At 34.3% G+C, this 22,931-nt stretch overlaps 1 protein-coding gene across 1 annotated transcript in view; it reads right to left on the bottom strand.

The window, feature by feature from the left end:
* The window catches only part of LRBA (LPS responsive beige-like anchor protein), a 732,049-nt gene that overhangs the window by 16,094 nt on the left and 693,024 nt on the right, over positions 1–22,931 (bottom strand). Inside the window, exons 51-53 of the mRNA XM_030878183.2 lie at positions 22,365–22,427; positions 17,219–17,374; positions 11,609–11,776 (exon numbers count right to left, since the gene is read on the bottom strand). Coding sequence (XP_030734043.1) covers positions 11,609–11,776; positions 17,219–17,374; positions 22,365–22,427 — 387 coding nt within the window. The remainder of the gene's footprint in view (positions 1–11,608; positions 11,777–17,218; positions 17,375–22,364; positions 22,428–22,931) is intronic.

The following is a 22,931-nucleotide window of genomic DNA, read 5'->3' as shown; positions in this document are numbered from 1 at the left end:
TTAATTCTTTGATAAAAATTTGCAGTAGTTAACGGATACAAAAAGTCTTTACTTTTGCTTTCTGAGATAGTAGGATCTACCAAAAGCTGGATCATAAAGCAGAACACATTCCCTTAAGAACCTTTTAAACTCTTACTGCTTGAAAAATCGTCATGGCTTTCAATAAAGCTGAAGAGAAATATTTATCTTGCTTCTAGTTTAAGGGACTACACTTCAAACTCTTCTTAAAGAAAAATAAAAAGAGAAAGAGGATAGACTTCTTGGACTGCTTTGAAAAGCTTGAGCAATTACTTCAAAGGAAAGGGTGTCTTTGTCCGGAGAGCAGGTTTATGACTACTGATGCAAATCCTAACCAAAGGCTGAAAAGGATACTCAGTGCATCTTTATGGATGGCCTTAAAGGAAGATGAACAAGTCAAAGGAGATTAAAGACAGTCCAAATCCTGCCACGAATACCAGGACACACCGGTTTTTACAGATGTGCTTTTCTCAGTACGTAATACCAAATATCAGTTACTAACTTACAGGCACCATTATAACAACCCAACTTGCATTTAAGCAGCACAAGATCTCTGTAATACCCGCTTAGCATTTATATTGGACTTATGTTTTAAAATATTACGTGAAATGTTTTACACCATTAGGCAGAATAACAAATGCTGCTATTAAATGTGTTTCTTTGGTGGCCTCATAACACTAAGTGTATTTCTCCATCAAATGAACTATGACCTGAAAGAAGAGAAGGAGGAAACAGTAATTTCTCTAGTATCTGTTCATAAATATCCAATGAGAAAAATATTTCAAAAGATCTGTCTCCATTAAGGCAAAGGGGATTAAAAGCTAGGTAAAAATAGACCTGACACGTATTTCTGGCAAACTCTGAGTTACATTTTTAAAAATGAATAAAGTTCTTGGTATTTTTGGCACCATCTCCTCAGTCTTAATGAAAATTAAATTACTTTAAAAAGGCACTGCAAAGTTCTCATTAGCAGTTTAAATATGTTGTTATTAGCAGAGAGAGAATCCCCTTCATTCATTTACCTTTTTCATATCATCTATCATGAAATGAAGGGCAGTTCAACACTTTCCTAGTCTTAGTTTTCTAGAAATAAAATTAGCTCTTCCAATTAATACTTAGTTTAGATGACTCTTCGGACAGAAGTTAGTATTTCCCATTTGTCTACTCATTCATTCCTTCACTCCTTCACTAAATAACATTTACTGGGTATGTATTATGTGCAATGCACTGTGGAAACAAGGAGGGGAATAAAATATGACCTTGTATTTAGAAATGGTTTGATTTTAAATTGTCATTGGGTCAGGTTTTGTTGACCTTACTATAAGCCTGCTAATTATAATTATAAATACCTATTATTGGAAAGGTCAAAAAGATGTACTGAAGTCCAAACTATTTATTACAACTTAATTTTTATATAAAATGAATATTTACCATAAATTAATGAAGTTCTAAAATAAAAACAACCAATATAATTTTCCAGGTTAGTAAAATCTAATACCATCTGACCTCTTAGAGACATAAAAAACAAAATCATTTCAATAGAGTACTCATTTTGAAAGAAAACATAAGTTTGTTTAAGGACCTAAATATATAATTAAGTTATTAAGTATATATAGATTTAAGAAAATCTAGGTGTTATACATGCCAGCCATTTCCTAAGGCTGGATACTTTTGTTTTGCACATGCCTTCTGTTCCACTTTAATTAAATTTGATTACTGTAAACATTCATCAACAAAAAAATTCACATGAAAATTGAATACTAAAGTTTCTCACGTGGCTCACACCATAATGGTAAATCGAGAGAGGAAATGGCTTTTCTGAAGTGGAAATGAGGTTAGTTGTTAAATGTCTCTTAAATCTTTCCACTAACTTCCTAATTTTTCAATGGGAATTATAACACTACATTTTAATTATACAAAGAAATTATTTGAGTTTGTTCTATTTATTCCATCTCTACCAACTCTTCCCTCTCCTCTCCTTTCATTATGGCCTTTTTGGTGGAAAAATGTTGATTTGGTTAAACATATACACTACAGAAAACAAGCCATAGCTGCATTTAGGATGTGACAACCAACAGTAAAATTTGGTAGCTTCCTTTTGTAAATACTGTTAGAATTATTAATGCAAGACAATACAATATTGGTACAAAAAACAATAATACTAAGTTCTTGATTTATAACCTTTCTCCTCTTCTATGATACATATATCAATATATCTCATATAAATTTATATATATAAACTTAAACATATATACATAAGTTTATGAAAATGGAATCATCTTCTAAGACTACATTGGAAAATGGGTTTGTGTGAGTATATACCAACAATTGTATACTTAAAGTGTAACCCTAACGTGTAATATTTAAAAAGTACAAAATCCTATCATGACATATACTGTCTTAAGAACTCAGTACTTACAAAATTATCTCTATATTGTCCTTTGCAGATCCTAAGATGGCTTTAGTGACAAGGTTGTATCAAATTCTCTACAGATGACGATCCAATGAAATCAAATTAAAAATGCTGTACAGTTTAGTGGTTAAGAATGGTGTCTCTGGGGGCTTCCTTGGTGGCACAGTGGTTGAGAGTCTGCCTGCCGATGCAGGAGACACGGGTTTGTGCCCCGGTCCGGGAAGATCCCACATTCCGCAGAGCGGCTGGGCCCGTGAGCCATGGCCGCTGAGCCTTGCGCGTCCGGAGCCTGTGCTCCGTAACGGGAGAGGCCACAGCAGTGAGAGGCCCGCGTACCGCAAAAAAAAAAAAAAAAAAAAAAAAAGAATGGTGTCTCTGGCCTAGAGTGCTTGGGTTTGAATCCCGGCTACAGCATTGCTAGCTATGGCACCTCCCTTGGGCAAGTTCTCATAGTTCTAGTAAGATCTAGGGACTTCAAAACCCAGGGCAGAAAGTAGAGGCATACTAATACTCTCTCTGTGCCTCATCTATAAAACAAGGATAATACCAGGACTACAATGAGGATTAATGAGTTACTACGTGAAGTGTTTAGGATGGTGCCTGGTGTGTAGTGAGCGCTCAGTAAGTATCATCTAGTAGTACAAGCAGTAGCAGTATTTTCACCCTCTGTTGCAGACCTTCTCTCCAGCAAAAGTATAATATCTGATCCTGTGCCACATAAATGCCAATTAGAGATGGTTCTCATTACTATTGTTTCCAGTCAGGGAGAAAATATACCTTCATTTCTAGAAATTATACTTTGACTTCTCCCATTCCTCCTTTTCTTAGACTTTCCAACCTTCCCTGACAATCCATTTAATTCTGATACAACTAGGGCATGGAGCCTAGAGCAGGAAGGGAAGGTACATTACAATAATTAGGTATTTTCCTCCCAAATAAAATATCTTTATTGTCTCTTATTATCAAAATAATATAGGCTCATTATAAAACATTCATGTAATTTAGTAAATTATGAAGAAGAAAATGAAAAACTGCCTCTAAATTCCACTACCTAAAAACAACCATTGCTAACATTTACTGGTTATCGTTCCAGATTTTTTTCTATACGTAAATATACATAGTAATATTAAGTAAATATATGTATATAGTAAATATACATACATACATACAAGGTATACAGACACAGACACTTAAAATATATCATATTATACATGTAGTTTGGTGATCTTTTACACTTAACAATACAGAGAGCATATTCTTCCATGTCAGTATCACAAAGCATAATACGTTAATGGCTGTACAGTCTTTCATTGTGTGGACATATCAAACTTTACTTAACTAATGTACTTCTTTTATCCTACTTTCTTGAGACTTTTTCACTTGCCAATTCCCCACAGACGGGCTTGTTTTTGGCTCTAATTCACTGATAGCTCCTGTAGCTGCATATGAGTGTCTAGTAAACATAAACATTATAAAACTCTGCCTCCAAAAAAGAATGCAGATACTTAGAAAAGTTGTTGAAAGGAAATCTTGTTCATATTTTTTGAAAAGTAATATTACCATTCTTATGAATATGAAAATATATGAAAAATGAAAACATAACTATTTTTATGTCTATCCTAAATACCCAAGTCACATGAAATTCTTTGTAATTTGTCCTCCTTAACATTTTTAAGGTTCCTTTGTTAAAGATACATAAGTAAGCCACTAGTGAAAAGTATAGAGGGTTTTCACATCTTTAGCTATTAGAAACATCCTGGATTTCACACCAAAAGCAAAGGCAACAAAAGTAAAAAATAAACAAGTGGGATTACATCAAGCTAAAAAGCTTCTGCACAGCAAAGGAAACCAACAACTAAATGAAAAGGCAACCTATGGAATGGGAGAAAATATTTACAGATCATATCCCTGATAAGGGATTAATATCCAAAACACATAAAAATTCATATAACTCAATATCAAAAGAACAATCTAATTTAAAAATGGGCAGAGGCTCTGAACAGATGTTTTTTACAACGAAGACATATGGATGGCTAACAAGTACAGGAAAAGGTACTCAACATCACTTATCACCAGGGAAATGCTTACCACAATGAGATACATCTCATACCTGCTAGAATGGCTTTTATCAAAAGGACAAGAAATACCAAGTGTTGATAAGAAAGTGGAGAAAAGGGAACCCCTGTGCACTGGGAATGTAAATCGGTGCAAACACTACAGAAAACAGTATGGAGGTTCTTCAAAAAATTAAAAATATAACTACCATATGATCCAGTAACTCCACTTCTAGGTATTTATCTGAGGGAAATGAAGACACTAATTCAAGAAGATATTTGCACCTCCATGTTCACTGCAACATTATTCACAAACGTGAGTGAACATTATTCACAATGGACATGGAAACAACCTAAGTGTCCACTGATAGATGAATGGATAAACAAAATGCTACACACACACACACACACACGATGGAATATTATTCATCCACAAAAAAAGAAGGAAATCCTGCCATTTGTGACAACATGGATAGACCTTAAGGGCATTATGCTACGTGAAATAAGTCAGACAGAGAAAGACAAATACTCTATGATCTCACTTGAGTGTTGAATTAAAAAAAAACACAACCCACCAAACTCATAGATACAGAGAACAGACTGCCAGAGGTAGGGAGTGGGCGAAATGGGCAAAGGTGGCCAAAAGGTACAAACTCTCACTTGTTAATAAGTCCTGGAGATGTAATGTACAGCATGGTGATTATAGTTAATAATACTGTATTGTATATTTGAAAGTTGCTGAGAGAGTAGATCCTAAAAGTTCACAGCATTGGAAAAAAGTGTGTAACTATGTGTGATGATCGTTTTGTAATATATACAAGTATCAAATCATGATGTTGTACCCCTGAAACTCATATGTTATGTGTCAATTATATCTCAATTTAAAAAAAAGAAAAGAAACATCCTGACCCTGCTCACTCTAAGGAAATAAAGCAATCTCTCAGTTGTAGAAAGTTACAAGCTATGAGAAGAAAAGCTAAAAAGCTCAACGGTCATGAAGACCTCAGCTAGGAGAGGCAGAAAGAATTCTAAGGATTTTTTTTTCCTACCTAAAAACACTTCAAATCCAAAATATGAAGTCTGACCAAACCTCTTTGAATGTGAAAAAAGTTACTTTTAAAAACAGGGCAACTGTAAAAGAAATCATCAGAGGAATTTAATACTTAGTTTCATATAAAAATGGGTCTCTTTTCATGAATTCTCAGGACTATCTAAAGTACAACACGAGGTACACATGCACAAAGTTGTCATATAATTTCTCTAAAGAAGGAAACTCTTTGGAAGGTGGTAAAGTCAGTCTAACATGCTGTTCCAGGAGGTCTTCATTAAACGAATCCTTAGTAGTTCTACAGTAATCTCCCTCTCACTTTCTCTCTCACATGCAACATTCTAAAAGCAGAAGCCTCCCGATTTTAGGCTTAAAAAAGGAAGGTGGGTGAGGAAGCAGCTTGTAATTTCAGAGTATATTCAGTCTCAATTAAATGAAAGAAGACACATTTACCATTTTCTTCGAGAGACTATACTTAGTTGACTAGAGAGAATTTGTACCTTCTAACTAATGGTTAATTCCAGCCATTGTTTGAAATTAAATTTCCTATCTGAGCATAAAGTATTAGACAATTTTCTTTGATGTTGCACTATTAAAGCCTACATATGAAGATACTCAGTTCCAATTTGAGGCATAAATCATCAGTTCTTCTGTTCCCATATTTATATGGTCAGAGCCTATGGGCTGAATGGTATAGTCATTTTTTTCTGCAACTAAACAAGGTAAATAAATGTGATATATTGGCACATCACCCCACCACACTGCATATGGTGCACATTAAGGTTGTATTCATTTGCCATATGAATATAATTCCTTTTACCACATCTACTATTAGTTACAAGCAGTAAATACAGAGTTGTTTTGCTGAAACGGGAGGGCCTGCATTACATCATGGAGCACTAAACATCCTGGACCTTCTGGAGAATTTCATAGACATAGTTTTAATGTCACCTGAAGTTGAACACTGCCAACATACTGCTTCAAACACTGCTTGATGAATTCTTCAAGGAAAAAAGAAAAATACAGGGCAATCTTAGTGTTAGTGCAATAGTGCAAACCAAAAGTAGGGCCACGAGGAAAGTTCTTGATGAGATAGATATAAGAACTCATGTTCTTGACAAAGAATCAGATGGAGTCATATCCCAGATATAAAAAAGCTATTTGTTTCAAATGTTGCTTTCATATTCAGAATCTAGTGAACATAAGGAAACTAAAGTTAAAATATCATCTAAACAAGTTTCTCCAACTGTAGCTTACTGAAGACCTGCGATTAATAAGAGTTTATTTCATGACAAACTGTGATGCTTTGTTTCATTAGGTATATATTGTGTCTACTTTTTCCTTAAACAAAATATTTATTATAACATTCCAAATCCAGATTAGTGCAGGGCAAAATGAGAAAGTTATTTCTTTTACAAACTCATATGGTTCAATACAGATGTACATATCTTGACATTTGTGAACCATAAATAATACATCACAGGCAATTAAAAACAAAGTACACCTGTTTTGACAAGTACTGATTTTCAATTTTACCAACATTAAGTCCCCAAATGCATCCAGCAGATGGTGCTCTAGGACGCCTACTTACAGGGAGTCATACTGCTTGTGTTACATCCACCTATATTTTTGGCAAGACAAAGAATAAGGATCTATCGGTAGCTTAGTAAAGCGTATTAGGCTTTACAATAAAAAGAACATAATTCCTAAATATGTGCACAAAAATATACATATGCATAAGCACATGTGCACAGAGGCTACCAGTAAATAAGTCGCACCTGGACCTATTGTGATACCACTTTTCTTATAGACTTGATGAGTAGGTTATGTATATCAGTGGTATTTATGGTCATATGGCAAGATCATTCTAAATTCATTAAAAAAATTTAGAATGCCTTAAAGTTAGAATTCATTTTTAATTATAGCAGGAATGTCTCATTAGGGTGATACTAGTAAAATTAACAACAGTAGGGTTTACGGTAATGACTTAAGTGATTGATGAGAGTATAACAAAATGAAGTTTTAGACAGAGAAAAAGCAGGGCAGCTATGGCATACAGTACTTTAAAAAACAGCTCTGTGGTCTGTTTGTGCTAGCCTTATGGTTAATAAAACCTTCCTTCTAATTGACGGTGCTGAAATATTCTTAAAGAACAGAATCTGGTTATGAAAAAAACTTTTTTTTTTCAGTAGACGCCATTCCCATAAAGGAGAAAGCTGACATAGATTAGCATGTCTGATTGCAAAGAGGAAAAAAAAATGCCACCTTTCAATCAAATCAAAAACAGAATGCGAGAATGGAAAACTACTTTACTGAAATACTACACAGCATCTATGCAACACCTCATAGTCAGCGACCATTTTCTTCTAAAGCTAATCAACTGTGGCTTTAAAAAAATTACTCAGATACCTAAAAAAGCTTAATAAGCATTTACTTTTAGGTGCTTAATAAACATTTGATTTTAAGTTTATGATCTATTAATACAATATAAAAATAGTGGATAAATAACTCTTTTGTAAATTTTCACCTTGATTATAAGATCATTTTAAAGTTTAAAGTTTTTAAATGTCAATTGAATGCATCAGGGAACACTTTCTTCAAAATTTGGAAATGTACAGTCTGGATAGAAAAATGAGTATTCCAAGAAAAGCATTTTGGTGGACAAGATTCAGTTCTAAAACACACAGAATATTAAGGCAAAGAGAGAGATGCTTCCATGTAGAAAATGTCTTTCTTTGAAATGTTCTTGGTTAATTTTATTTAAAAAATCTACAACTAAATGGAATCCTATCTTAATTTTTCTCCTCATTAAGAAAACTGCATCCCACAGGAGATAACTATCACAAGACAATAGAGTCAAAAGTGAAACACTATCTGTCATATAGGAAAATAAGGCTTTTGCTACATAATCTAGGCAGATTTCATAAAACATGTGCATCCTTTTAAAAGCCTCAAGTTATCCTATATATAGGTTTTATCCAGTTTGAATTAGCCTGATTTTATCTGAACAATGTGCTTATTAACAGTGGATAACATGATTTTTAAAAAAATAGTACTAAAGCTAACAACTTTACATACAGCATTAATATTAGATTTGGAGAAAATGGCATAGGCTTATGACACTAGCAAGTAAAATTACTAGCTTATTCTCATTATCTTTAAAATTAAAAAAGCTAAATACTTGAATGAGACCTATAAAATGCAGGAAAAGCAATAGCCTAGTTTTTAAAAAATTTACCCATTTTCCTTCCAAGCAAGAAGAAAGTCTAAATTCAAAAATTTAAGTTGAGGCATTGTATTCATTTAGAGACCACACCGCCGTTATGTATATAAAAGCCTGACTATTTCTTAAAAGTCAATTATATTTTATCCAAGAGATACAACACAGAAATAAGCATAACCTAAAATTCCTCATCTGAAAAGCTGTGACTTCAGCGGCTGCGTCATGGAGCCATCAATGAGCCACAGGCTTATAAAATCCGAACCAGCTCTCATGAATGTTTAAAACAGTTCACACGCGGTAAAAATGTCTTTGTTTTTGTTTGTCATTTTCGTTTGAAAAGCTTAGACTGGCTTGTTCATTTTTCTATTCTAATGTGTGGAAATTCTCATTATATGTAAAAGTGCCTATTTGTCTTTTTCCCAGATTCATCCTTCAAAGCTAAAGCAAAATTAAATTGGGACATCAGACGTTATAAAAGGGCCAAAAAGGCTGAGGTTCACTTTGAGAAAGGTAATTTAATTTAGTCAAGATGCATTATAATTTTCTAAAATTTTTATTAGATGTCCTGTTACGTTATTCTTTCTTTTTTTTCCCCTTTTCATTACCAGCATTATTGTTATTGTCCACCATACTGCAGACAATGAGGGTATAGATGAAGTGCTTTATGAAAAAAAGAACGTTATAATATATACTCTAACGCCAGCAAGATGGTGTGTGTGGTGATTTATTTGTTCTAAGCATTCTGTGCTTCTGATAACACCTTAAGTCAGTTACTATTGTTGCTTTCATTTCATAGACAAGACAGCACAGCAAAGCTTAGAACTTAGCTTTGTTTTACTCTAAACTCCACAATTTGGTCAGTCCTACTTGATTCATTTCTTAAAATGTCATACATGTAAAAACCATCTCTAGGGTGATTTACAAGGTATTTAAACATATATATATATATATATATATATATATATATATATATATATATATATATCTCCCTTCTGGAAAAGCTGAATATTTCTAGTTTTATAATATTCTTAAATTTTTGAAATGTAACAACAATTACATACAAGTGTAGCTAGGTTTAGAGAAGTAGCCTTTAGCTACTTCTCAACACACCCATTGATAATGACATATAACATGGTTAGGTCAAAGAAGTAAAAAAATATTTTTTTCATTTAGATTACTATACGTGCATGAAACATCTCACACGATTTTAAAACAAAAGAAAGCTCTTCCTAAATATTTTCACGTAAATAACAAAATGGTATACTTATTACCTATGTCAAATCTAGCTTTGTCTGAGATAATTTAGTGAATCTCAATAACTGAATTTATAGAAACAGAAAAAAAAGAAATTGAAAGTAGTCACTCATCCTAAAAGGCCAGAAAGAAGGAGCAGAATATAAGACTCCATAATGAAAAGAACACGAAGTATTTCTCAAAAGAATGTGGAAAAAAAAAAAAAACCCCTGAAATTTACATATTTAAAATTATTGTAATTACATATAAAATGGGATGTTGTGTAAATATGAGAGATACACATTACTTCCCCATATAGATACACATAATAAAGTTTGATCTGACTATAAAGACTGTATTACCCATAGCATCACAGCCTTAAACTTACTTTTCATATTCTATTAGTATAGGGAATTACCCTGTCCTGATTAAAATAAGAAATACATATTAGGTTCATAAAATAAAAACTTTGATTCACCACTACACCAAACAAAATACATACAAAGCAGACACAACGTTGCTAAAAATACTTTGCATATACCTCTTTTAAAACTGTACTGGCTCTTGAGTAAATTTTTTTAGAAGGTTTCACTCTCATACAAATAATATACATTTAATAAGCATAACTTTAAGAAGTCAATTCAAAATATGATGGACTTAAACATATTCAGACTGTTTTATAATTTGGGACTGAGGGACAGAAGCAAGTACCACAGTATTCAGGTAAAGTAATCAGGAACAACATGATCCCTCCTTAACCAAATACATTTGCAACTTGCTTTAAATTAAGAAACTAAATATTTAAGAGCAGTTAAAATGCTCTACCTTATGAAGTAAAAATCTAAAGCTATTCTTGCAGGAACTCTTCAGTGTTGTCATAATCATTTTAATTAAATTCTCATTTTTCAGGTGGTCCCTTTAATTGTTTTTTCCTACTTCTTAATGTGTTTTTCTAAAGCCATTTCTTTTCTGCAGCTGTGTGCGACTGGTTTTAATGGTAGCTGCTTCCTTTTTTGCCTTCTGTGAATTACAATTTTAAATGGTTACACATTTTTTGTTTTACTGCCTTCAGCATAGTTTCATAAAGATGTTTAAGGCTGTTGGTGAACATTTTCATTTCCCATCCGAAAAACCAAGAGCCAATTTGAATATTCCGTATTGGCCTTTTATGACCTGTTTTATCTTTTGATACGTAAATGAAAGCATATTTTTTCTAAAGACTGGTTTGTTTCCATGAAATTATAATGTTTTTGCTCTTTTAAAACATGAATTCAATAAACAAGATAATGTGTGACTGCTCTTTTATGTTATATCTTATTGTTTGTGAATGAAACACCTCTATTTTATTTGGTGACGGCCATTATCAGTGAAGAACTAGTATTTTCAGATCATAAGAATAACCGATAACATGAAAACTGAGATTTCATGCTTGAATTTGAATTATCAATGGTCACAAAATGTTAATAACAAGGCTATCCAGACCTTTCTTAAATTATAACTAAGAAATTAAAACTACTTGATACTTCAGTTTCACTTTCACCATGATGAAATAGGTAACTTCACTGCAAAATGTTATACATCACTTGTAAAAGTTTACTTATAAAATAAATTGTACTTACTGCCTGGATTATCGCCAATCCCACTGCTTCTTCCATTCCAGTACCAGAGCAGAAGGGTTGCATCACGTGACCCTGAGAGAATGTAGCAATTTCCCCCAATATATGACTCCGAACGAGTGAGGCAAGTGACGACATCCCAATGGCCAAACACCACTTGGATCAATTTTCCTGAAATACAAAACAATTTTCTTTAAAACTGCTATTTAAAAAATTGAAAAAATTTCCACTTAAGAAGATAATGAAGTTGTATTAATCCGATTCTGATAATTCCGATCTTATAATAAAATTTGACCTGGTCCAACCTAAAAGTTTTCTTTGAATAGTTAACAACAACCACAAAATCAACTGAAGAGTGATAGTCACATTTAAGACATATGTTAAAACTATTTCAACTAATAATGTTATTATACATAGCTCCTATAAATTACAAATGAATCATGTCTACTGATTAAAGCAGGCCCAGGAAAACCCTTATTTGGAACCATTTCAACAATTGAAGTTACTCTGTATGATTCAAAACAAAGCAAAACTTAGTTGCCTTTCTGTAGATACTCTATTATTCAAACTTCACTAATACAAACCCATCTCTGAATTAGTAAAGCCAATTTATTTCTTCTTCTATTCTTCAAAGTGATCTATACAAGGACAGTATTAGCCACTTTGGACAGCTTCTGTTTTTTTTTTAACATCTTTATTGGAATATAATTGCTTTACAATGGTGTGTTAGTTTCTGCTGTATAACAAAGTGAGTCAGCTATACATATACACATATCCCCATATCCCCTCCCTCTTGCGCCTCCCTCCCACACTCCCTATCCCACCCCTCTAGGTGGTCACAAATCACCGAGCTGATCTCCCCGTGCGATGCGGCTGCTTCCCACTAGCTATTTTATACATTTGGTAGTGTATATATGTCCATGCCACTCTCTCACTTTGTCCCAGCTTACCCTTCCCCAGCTTCTTCAAATCAGGCTTACATGAACTAAATTTTGATAAAAGAACTAACATATTGTCACCACAATCTGAGCCAGGTCATTCTTTCTTTGTTTTAATTGCCTGAAGGATGAAAGTTCCTGGGGAGGCGGGAGGATGATGAAATTAAGATTATGACGGTTTAACAGTAATGATTAGGCGTAGGGTGAGGACGGGGGTATCCAGTAAACTTACTGTGTATCTAGGATGTTAAACACAGGATGAACTGTTCATATAACAGTGTGAGAAAAAAACCGTTTAGATTTGTTTTGCTTAATCAGATATGGTGTTTATAATTCACACAAACTTGTCTAAAGAATTAAATATCTATAGCAGCCCTTCCACTCTCTCCCTATAGTTTCTAGCTAACATTTCTCTTTGAAATGTCTAGAGAATCTACAAATGAATGTCATAGAATGTCTACCCTTAATATTCATCATGAGTGTTTCTTCTTTTCCAAATAAGCGTTTCAGTGGGGTCATAAAAAATACAATTCAGATGTTCAAGATAAAAACCATTAAGCTGGAAAAAAATAAGTATGCCTAAAAAGTTTATATGTTTAACTTGGAACACATCATAACCTATTCTAAAGCTTAAGGTCTCAATTAAGTATTGGTATCTACATGTATCTACATGTATAAACTTTTCAAGATAACAATACATAGAACTAAAAGTATTTCCGCTAAATTTTTTAAATTATTGGTTTTAATAAACCAAAAGCTTATTATAAAGTCTGAAAATTTACAAGTAAAATACTGAGATGTACTTTATCCAAATCAGATGGAAAGTCAAATACAGTGTTTTCTCTTGTACACAGTCTACTAAGAGTAACTTAAGATTAGAGTCATATCAATCTCAAACTGCAAAATTAATAAAGGACATTTTTTTTCTCCTATGGATAAAGACTTTAGTCAAAGCAGATATTTTAACTGCTAAATGTTAAAAATGTTCACTTCTGAATTTCTTCAACCTTTTTAATTAACACCAAAACATTCATTTTAAAAATTAGCTTTTATCAATAAAGGATATGGTAAGAAGAAGTCAAGACTTTCTAGAATAAAAAAATGGAAAAGAAGAAAGCAAATTAAATATTAAAAATCTAATAATTTTTGCATCATTTACAATTTATATGAAGGACAAAGTAGAGAGGTTTAGGGGTAAATTGGGTGGGGTTAGATGAGAGGCAGGCCTTACTAAGGATGAGACAAAAGTTAGGGAGCTGAATGCACTCTCGTTCAAAAACTGAAGGTTAAATCAGTGAGTTTTAACTACTGAAAAAACTGAACACCCCGTAATGTGAGTATGTTTTTGACTTCTGTATGTACGGTGACTTCTGCCTCAGCCTATACTAAATGCTGAGAGCATGTCAACTACAGGAGTGATTTAAATGGGTTATTTAGAGTAGGCCCATTTAAGATGTGATACCCATCAATTCAGTGGGTTGTAGAAGTGAGGATGAGTAAAGCAACTACAATTAGGTACTTGAGGTCACGGCATACAGGAAACCCAAATGCTCCACGTACGCCAGGAGGCTTGCAAAGGAGCAGCTATTTGATTGGAAGATGGAGATGAGGGAGTGACATTTAAGTATTTACATCTAAAGAGTTTCATATTTTAATACAAATTAACTTCATTCTCTACAATTTACCCTTTGGGCTCAACTTTGGAAAACATTATTTTTTTCAGTTTGCTTTTTCCTCTTCTGGCAGCCTTCCTTAGCAATATTTGTTATTGCTATGAGGTTGAGGTTCACTCCTCCTAAATAAATCACAGCATATAAATACCTGCTGCTCTTTTTGGCAAATTATTTTCTGATAATCTCATAAGTGTTCCTCAACCTTTATTTTTTGTTTCCTTTAATATCAGTCCACCTCTCCACACACTAATATCAAATATTACCACAAGCACTAGAATATCTTCTTTTTGACAGAACAAATTTTCTAGTTAATGTTTTATTTGACAGCTGTGCTACAAATAAAAAAAATTCAAGCTCAGGACTCTGCACCATTGAATCTAAAATGTGGCCTGAAAATAATTCCCACTGCCGAGTGAAGGTTTTATTGTTGCCTCTGCTGTTCTGGTTGTGTCCCGAAAACATGATTTATGTTTAAAGAATTTCCTGTTACAACCGTGTTTCTCTCTACCCCCGCTTCCCTGCCCCGCCAAATCTAATAAGAGAAGGACTTTTTTTTTTTGGCTTATGTGCCAAAATATAATTGAATTCAACACTTGTGATAGCTATGCCATTATATATTATTGATCATACAATTTTTCCCTGTGTCTCTGCCAAACTTAGGAGAAAATATTTAATATTCCTATTACCATAAAAACACAGACACGTTTAAAATTTAAATAATTTAAAATAAAACTAGCATCAGAGTTTGTATACAAGATACTAAGAAAGATATTAGAACTATCATTTGAGATTTTTTTCACAACTTTCCTGGCAAGTATAAATATTTTTAGTGTACGTGGTAAGTCAGTCCCACTGAAATGAAGCTTAAAATGAGGCTACTTCTTAGAAAATGTTTTATACATACACACGCATATGCATGTTTTAAAAAGTAATAAAGTAGAAGGCTTTTGGAAAGGGGAAGGAACGTCATCTAGTTTATTAAGTAAAGTAACATGGCAGACGCTCTAGGAACCTACTTTTTAAACAGGTAACACTTATATGAGATAACATGGTATAGTTTACAAAGATGCCATGAAGTCCGAGGAGTTGGCTCCAATGCCCAGTTCTAGCACCATTATCTATGCAGATATCAACAAGTTACTTACCCTTTCTAAACCTCGGTTTCATCACCTGAAAAATGGAGCGAAGGACACCTGTTGTATCTCATAGGATTATTGTCAGGCTGACACAATATCATGTATGAGAAAGAAGGAATTCTGTAAATTCTAGGGAACTGTGTGACTATAAGAATTATTTTAATTATTAGTATTATATAAAAGGGAGGTTAGCTTTACTTTACAAATACTAATATTCAACGTCTTTTTAAAATGGTATGAAATGTCAACAAATTCAAAAAGCCTCAAATGTCAAAACCAAAGGCTGATATATATATGATCCCATTTTCTGACATTCTGGTAAAGGCAAAATTATAGGGATGAAGGCTACATCAGCGGTTCTGAGGGGGGTGAGCTGAGGGAAGGGGCTGACCACAAAGGGGCAGCACAGGGGGTTCTGGGGGAACTCAGCTGCTCTGCATCTTAACTGTGGTGGTGGTGGCAGCTGCATAACTGTATACAATGCCCAGACGAACAGAACTATAACCAAAAATTTCAATTTTACTGTATGTGAGTTAAAAAATAATTTTTAATGTATAAAAAACAATATGCAATCTAAAAGAATGTTTAAGGAAAACTTGTGAGAGGATGTAACAATTTTAATCTGAAAGTTTGTGTGAGAAGGGACCACAGTTTGAGGTCAAATAATGCCAAGGTTGTCATTACCATAATAGTGAAAGAAAAGGTTAAAATTTAAATCTGATAATTAAATCAGAGAAAATTCATTATAATAATAAATATATTTTAGGAAAGCTTATCAATCCCTATTGCATTTTTAAAGAGTTCCAGAGGAGATTTAGATTCAATAGTAATCAACCTCACAGACCTAAACATCTAGTAAAAACCCAAGTAATCAGAAAGACCTGAATGATAATGTTTTCTTTCTTTCGCTATTCTACAGAATAAAGATGGAAATTATGAGAAAATTAGATCATCAATTCCATAAAACAAAAATTAAACAGGACATGCCTGAAAACAACTTCTAGGGTTTATTCTATGCACAGTACATATTTAACTATTTTCCCCTACTCTCTCATTGCTATTGTTACAATGCTATCATCAAAATATACCTAGGACAAACTCCTTGGATAATCAAGAATTAATTTTTTTTTTTTTCGGTACGCGGGCCTCTCACTGTTGTGGCCTCTCCCGTTGCGGAGCACAGGCTCCGGACGCGCAGGCTCAGCGGCCATGGCTCACGGGCCCAGCGGCTCCGCGGCATATGGCATCTTCCCGGACCGGGGCACGAACCCGCGTCCCCTGCATCGGCAGGCGGACTCTCAACCACTGCGCCACCAGGGAAGTCCTATACTTAAACTTTTATATTTTTAACAAGACCTCCTGTCACACACAAAATCAGTAGTCAGCTACTTTCCTTCATGATGGTGTAGTTTTCAGCAAGATTCTGTGCAGAATTGTGTGGAGGCAAGATATCTGCTCCCAAGAAATACACTTACTGAGAATTTCCAGTAGGGAAAAAATGACCTTTATATAACACCAAAGTGGGGAAATACACCTATAAGTATGTGCACTTGCCGTAAGATTATGCATATACACGTGCATATAGTATTTACATACCAGGATATGCTTTCGAAATGAATCGTTCATTCTGCAAGTATGAAGGTTGGGAGACAAGCCTACCAAAAACTGCCTCTTAAAAGCATTCTGAAGTTAACTTAATAATGGACTACAGAGTAGATTATTACTTGAAAGGAGAAAACTGTCTTTATTTCACAAATTTTAGAATTCTGTAATTTTTAGAGGGAAGAAGATGAGAAAGCATTCTCAAGCCTCTGAACATCACTTGTCATAAACTTTAGTTCACTGATGAAGAAATGATGAAGTTACCTGTGTCTGCAGAGTAGACTCGAAAACTCTTATCCCAGAAGCCACAGAGGAGAACGTAGCGGTTGTCCGAAGTGATGACAAAGCACTGGGAATGCACTTGAATACTTTGGTCTAAAAGGTCAGTGATTTGCCTCCTGTGCATTCCTGTATTGCTGGCTATGAGAACAGAGGAAGAAAAAAAAGCCTCCTAAACTCACATGCACAAAGACATCCCATAGTTTGTCATACTGGGGGTTGGGGCTGAGGGAGGAGAGACAATACATTCCAGGATAAGAATATCTGATCTTTAATATTCAATATAGTAATATTTGAAAAACCAAGTAGGAAAACACAATCTGATTGCCGGAAGAACAGGGGTAGCCAAATTCAACAGCTCAGTAAAAAATTCTGCCTAGAGGAAAGAAACAATAATACACTACAATTTTAAAATACATAGTATACAATTCTCAGAACATTCTATCTAGCTCTTGGGCAGGACCAAACTAGATTAGAATCTCCAGATCGCATCACAGTTAGGTTTGTATTTCTGACAATCTCATTACATCTACTGTCATGAGAATGGATTCATGTTGTGACAATCTATTACCTTTAACTTTCTGTCACAAGGAAGAGATACTAGAATATAAATGTCATATATTTGAAATATTGTAGCATCTTGTACTACTTTGGCTTTAACAGGTCTTTAATTTGACTACATGTGAACTCCCATATCCCCTGTTTACAGCTGCACTTGCATGTAAGGAAAGGGTAAAATGACTATTTATTAAAGATACTTGTAATTGAAGAAGTCAAAGCATAGCACACTGCCACTTTCTTACTCCTGTAAGCAATAAAACAAGCCAGTCTGGCAGTGTGTTTTCAGAGCGCTACAGGGCACCTGAGATGGGCTTTGTCACGAGGCACAAGGTCAGACACAGAGCAACATCATGCACATGTGAAGAGTAATAATCCTCCAGAAATACACTATCAAGTGTGTCATTATCAGCAAAGGAATTCTCACTGAGATGCCTTTTTTGGCATTATGAAGCCAAACAGATAGAAAGCTTTGTTGCTAGTGATCTAAGAGTTATTTCTTCACCAACTTTCCATACAAATTATGGTTCTTACACTGCTAAAGAAACTTGATCATACCAGACATGAGAACAAACAAAATAAATTTCTGCCTCTGATTATTATGTTCTTTGTACCATAGTTCGCAGTTTTTTGGGGGAAAAAATACCATAGATGCACTGTTGATAAAAATTGAAAAAAGAAATATATCTATGTTATATTCATTGTATGTAGTAACTAAGTTAGTATGGCCAATTCAACAGAAGGCTCAGAAAGTAATATGGAAGAAAAAAGTGTTCAAAATACTCTCCAGTCCTGTGCTGGAATACAGAGGAATAAAATATCCGTCGCCCTCATGGCATATGCAACACAGCAAACATATTCATATACACGTGAAATACTGCAAAATTCTGCTAGTGTCTCACTATACAACTTAACCATGTAGGATTATTAGATACTATTTGATAATAGGCTTCATATACTTTGGGGAGATTAATGGGCTAGTAAGTGATAGCGGTAGTAAAAAGGGCCGATTCTAGCCGAGAATCACTCCCTACCTCCTTCCACACAAAGGGAACTTGCTGGCAGATGAAAAAAGCTTTTATGTATCATAGTGTATCGTGGAGAGACATTAGCATCTCACTGCAGTGAAGCTGTGTGATACCATTTAGTTTTTTAATTCCAAGAAACCTAGCAATTAAAGACAAGATATGTAGTATTTTCTATACTGGTTACTACAGTTCTTCATTCCACATGAAAATTATCACTATGTTTATTTTTGCCAATGTTTATATGACTTTCGCTCCTATGATACAAACTTTCACTCGTCTTTTTGGCATGATTTCCTGGGAGGACCTAATTTGACAGATCTGGGCATGTGCATAATTTTGAATTGAATGACCACAAAGTACCCATGGGTAAAGGCTGATGCCCCTTCAGCATTCAGATGATCTATTTTCCAAATAAGTGCTTACTTATAATTTAACATTGCAACCCCCCATCCATCCATCCATCTATCCAATCGATATAATCTCCCAACTGCCTTTCCTTTATCTCTATTTTCTCTAGTAAACTTCCTAAGATTCCATACGGAAAGTATTTTTATTTGATGAAAATTAGGTATATTTGTCTAGATAAGCAGTCTTCAAACTGGGACATGCATATCCCTTGGGGTATAAGATTTCCCAAGGAACACACAGGCACAGATGGTTTTAAGGGAATCAATTTTTAGTTCCTCAACTTTCATATGTTCTCTTGCCTAAAACAGATTCGCCTGAGAACTCTCCTGTGAGTTTTCCTTTCTTACCTCCCTTTTTGCATGCTCTTGTGCCACTAGATAGAATTTTACTATGGTGCTTTACCCCAGGGTTAAAAAAAACCTCTTTTTTTACCCTGGGGTAAAGCACCATAGTAAAAAGGGGCCAATTCAAAATACTGATGTGATGCTGGAAGGTGAACGCCTAGGTATCAAATCATTCTGCAGGGCAGGTGGTTTCCAATTCATTGCTTTCTATAAAAGGGAAGGAGGATCTAATCATGCTGTCAATTGATAGATCACTAAAAATAAGTTTCAGTGATAGATTGTTAAAATGGTTATTTAATGATAGACCGTAAAAGTAATCCTTAATAATACATCACTCTGTGAATTTTGTCACATAACTCAGAAAGAGTTCAACGATTTGAATGACATTGTTAAAATAAGACTCTTTCCTTTCCCATCTATTTTCTTATGTGAGTAACATTCCTCAAACTTTCCATCTATTAAAAAAAACCCAAAAGATCAGAACTGTTGACAAATTCTGTCTCATTCAGCAACAAATAATGTTTATCCATGAATACATGAACAGAAAAGCCCTATTCACTTCATTAAAGCTGTATCTCCTATTTCCAATAAATATGTTTTATGTTCAATAATATTTATTAAAATTTTAAATTGTAATAAGTGTGTATTAATAATATTTGTAATAACTCAATGCAGATTAACTTTTTGAGCTGAGCCTTATGGTCACAGGAAATTTCAATGTTTACATTTACATACATATTTTTATTGCTGAAAACAGTATAGTAGGGTAATCAATTTTCTAAAGTTAAAATAAAATTGTGCAAGGAAAGTACAATGAAAATATAAATTCAAGATGAGAAAGGAATACGTAAAATTTTCAAATGTTAAAAGCTTTTTCATGCACTTTTTAAAACAGAAAATGCTGACTCTCCAGTGACTTTGATATTTAGATTCTACTGGATGTATTTAAAATTTTATACACTATGCCAAAAACAATAACCACTGTAACTACTTAAACTTGTGATGATGTCACATTTAAACTTTCAGATGTCAACTTAAAAATGTGTGAGAAGGTACGTGGTTTTAAACAATTATTTTAGGGATACAGGAGCAAACAGTCTGAGGACCAATGATCTAGAGTAGGGAAGAAAACTATGGCCTGCAGGCTGAATCTGGCTTGTGCCTGGTTTTGTACATAAAATTTTATTGGAGCACAGCAATGCTCAGTTGTTTATATATTGTCTGTGGCTGCTTTTGTGCTACGACAGCAGATTTAAGTAGTTGTGTCTGAGACCTTATGGCCCACAAAGCCTAAAATATTGACTATCTGGCCCTTTACCAAAAAAGTTCACCATGCCTTGTCTAAAAGGTCACAATTTCTGAATTAATTTAGACTTTATGCTATATGATATTCATTGTCAAGGTTTAAGACAATGATTCTATACTTCAGAAATCAGGCTTTAAGTAGCATAGCAAATGGGTTTTATTATTTTCCTGACTCTTAAAACTTTACCCAAGTGAGGATTTAAGTTTTTAAAAAATATACGGCAAATCATATCTACTCAAAGCAAAATAAGATTTAGGAAGCAGGGTAGTAATTAGCCTTCATACAGATAGTTACTTCTTAGATTTCTGCTTATATTTGGGGAAATGATGACTTAGTTTTGAGCTTAAGGTTACTTTAGTTCATCTTGATAATTAATCTGCAAATGGTGGTCATTTAGCTCTCCACTGAAACAATGGTGTTGAAGACAAAAAAAGGTGACATACACAAAGGGAACACCTTGAATTTTAAAATAATCAATGAGCTGATTCATATGCTTTATCTAAAAACTTTAAAATACTAACAAATTTACTTGTGCCAGGGCAATTTGACAAAATTGCAGGCCAAACATCCATGCTAGTAGCACACCCCTGCAGCTAGGTAATTAAGTTTTTTATTCTAAAAGTTATTGACTAAAATCTTCAATATCAAGACTTAACACTCTTAGTGGGGCCACATTTGAAATCCCCACTATAGGCTGAAAAATGCTAAAGTGGAGATTTCAACTAACCTACTCAAAAAGCACAACAGCAATTATATATTCTAAGTCATCTGCTGCAGACAGTCATTTCATCCCAATGGCTCTTTTTGGGCTCCTCCTTTTTTCTTTTATTTTTTTCACCCTGAACAAATTTAACCTCCAATGGCAATTTATTGGGCTGTAGGACCCTAGGAAAATGAATACAAATACCTTAACACTGCCATTGGCTGGGCCATATATTTCAACTTTGAAACTGCTCTGCAATTGCACATTAATCCCCTCAGATTGAACGGAGCGTCCAGGAAGAAAGGACTGATCTCCTTTAATGATGAAACCCTGGCACTACAGTTTTATTTTTCTCAACACAGTGTTGCTAAGAACCCCACTGTTGTTATGAAAATTTCCCGAGCAAAGAAGCTCCATCACATTACTGGTACACCAATTCATCATAACGAGCCTCGCTCCTGCTCATCAACAAGTCTGAGTGATGAAAAGATCCAATATTATCCTGACAGAACTTCATGCGCATTCTCAATCACACATTATTACAGCATCCATATTAATTTTCAGTGACACGCGTCCTAGGCCTGTTCAAATTAGGCAAACCAACGAGGGGGAGTTGATGAAATACCAGCATAGCCACAGCTCATTGCATTCCAATTTGCATGCAAATGGTTTATCAGGAAAATTCCATTCCCAGCAACCAGCAAGTGAAAAACAACTGTAATCTACACTTCAGGGCCACCATACAGAGCTTAATGAATCGCAAAGAGAGAAGGAAGTGACAGACCTATGAGAGGATCGATTTCCACTGGCAGCTGGCATGGCTGGTCTTGTACAGCACCTTGATGAGCTGGAATTCACAAACGATAAAAAAAAAAAAAGCATTATTTTTCATATACTAAACTACATTAAAATGTGTAAGTCGAATCTCACGTAGAATTGTTTCTAACCTCCAAATTTTTCATACAGTTTTGTAAAATTTAAAGAAAAAAAATTCCAGGTGCTTCTATGGCTAGCTTATTAAACATTTATTTTAGATTAGTGCTGTTCTGAACATGTGCCATCAGCAGTGGCTCCAGTCCTAGGCCATAAGCTATAGCAGATGCTTCACTGGCAACCTCTGATTCTGCAACAAAACAAAATTAAGTGGTAAGGCGCACTGAAAACAAAATGTGACAACCATCTGCTGACTGTAGCAAATACTATTTTTTTGTTACTTCTTAAAAAGGCAGTTTTGAATGCTGCAGCACAAAGGAGCCACAAAAACGTCAATTTATGATGGAGAAAGGGAAAGCTCTAAGTCAAGGAGCATTTAATGTTTCATCCATCACGTAAAATCAATCAATTGAAAGTT

The sequence above is a fragment of the Globicephala melas genome, chromosome 5 (assembly GCF_963455315.2).
Source record: "Globicephala melas chromosome 5, mGloMel1.2, whole genome shotgun sequence".
Classification (NCBI taxonomy): Eukaryota; Metazoa; Chordata; class Mammalia; order Artiodactyla; family Delphinidae; genus Globicephala; species Globicephala melas.
The sequence above is the reverse complement of the archived record's forward strand: the minus strand, read 5'-3'. Positions and strand labels throughout refer to the sequence as shown.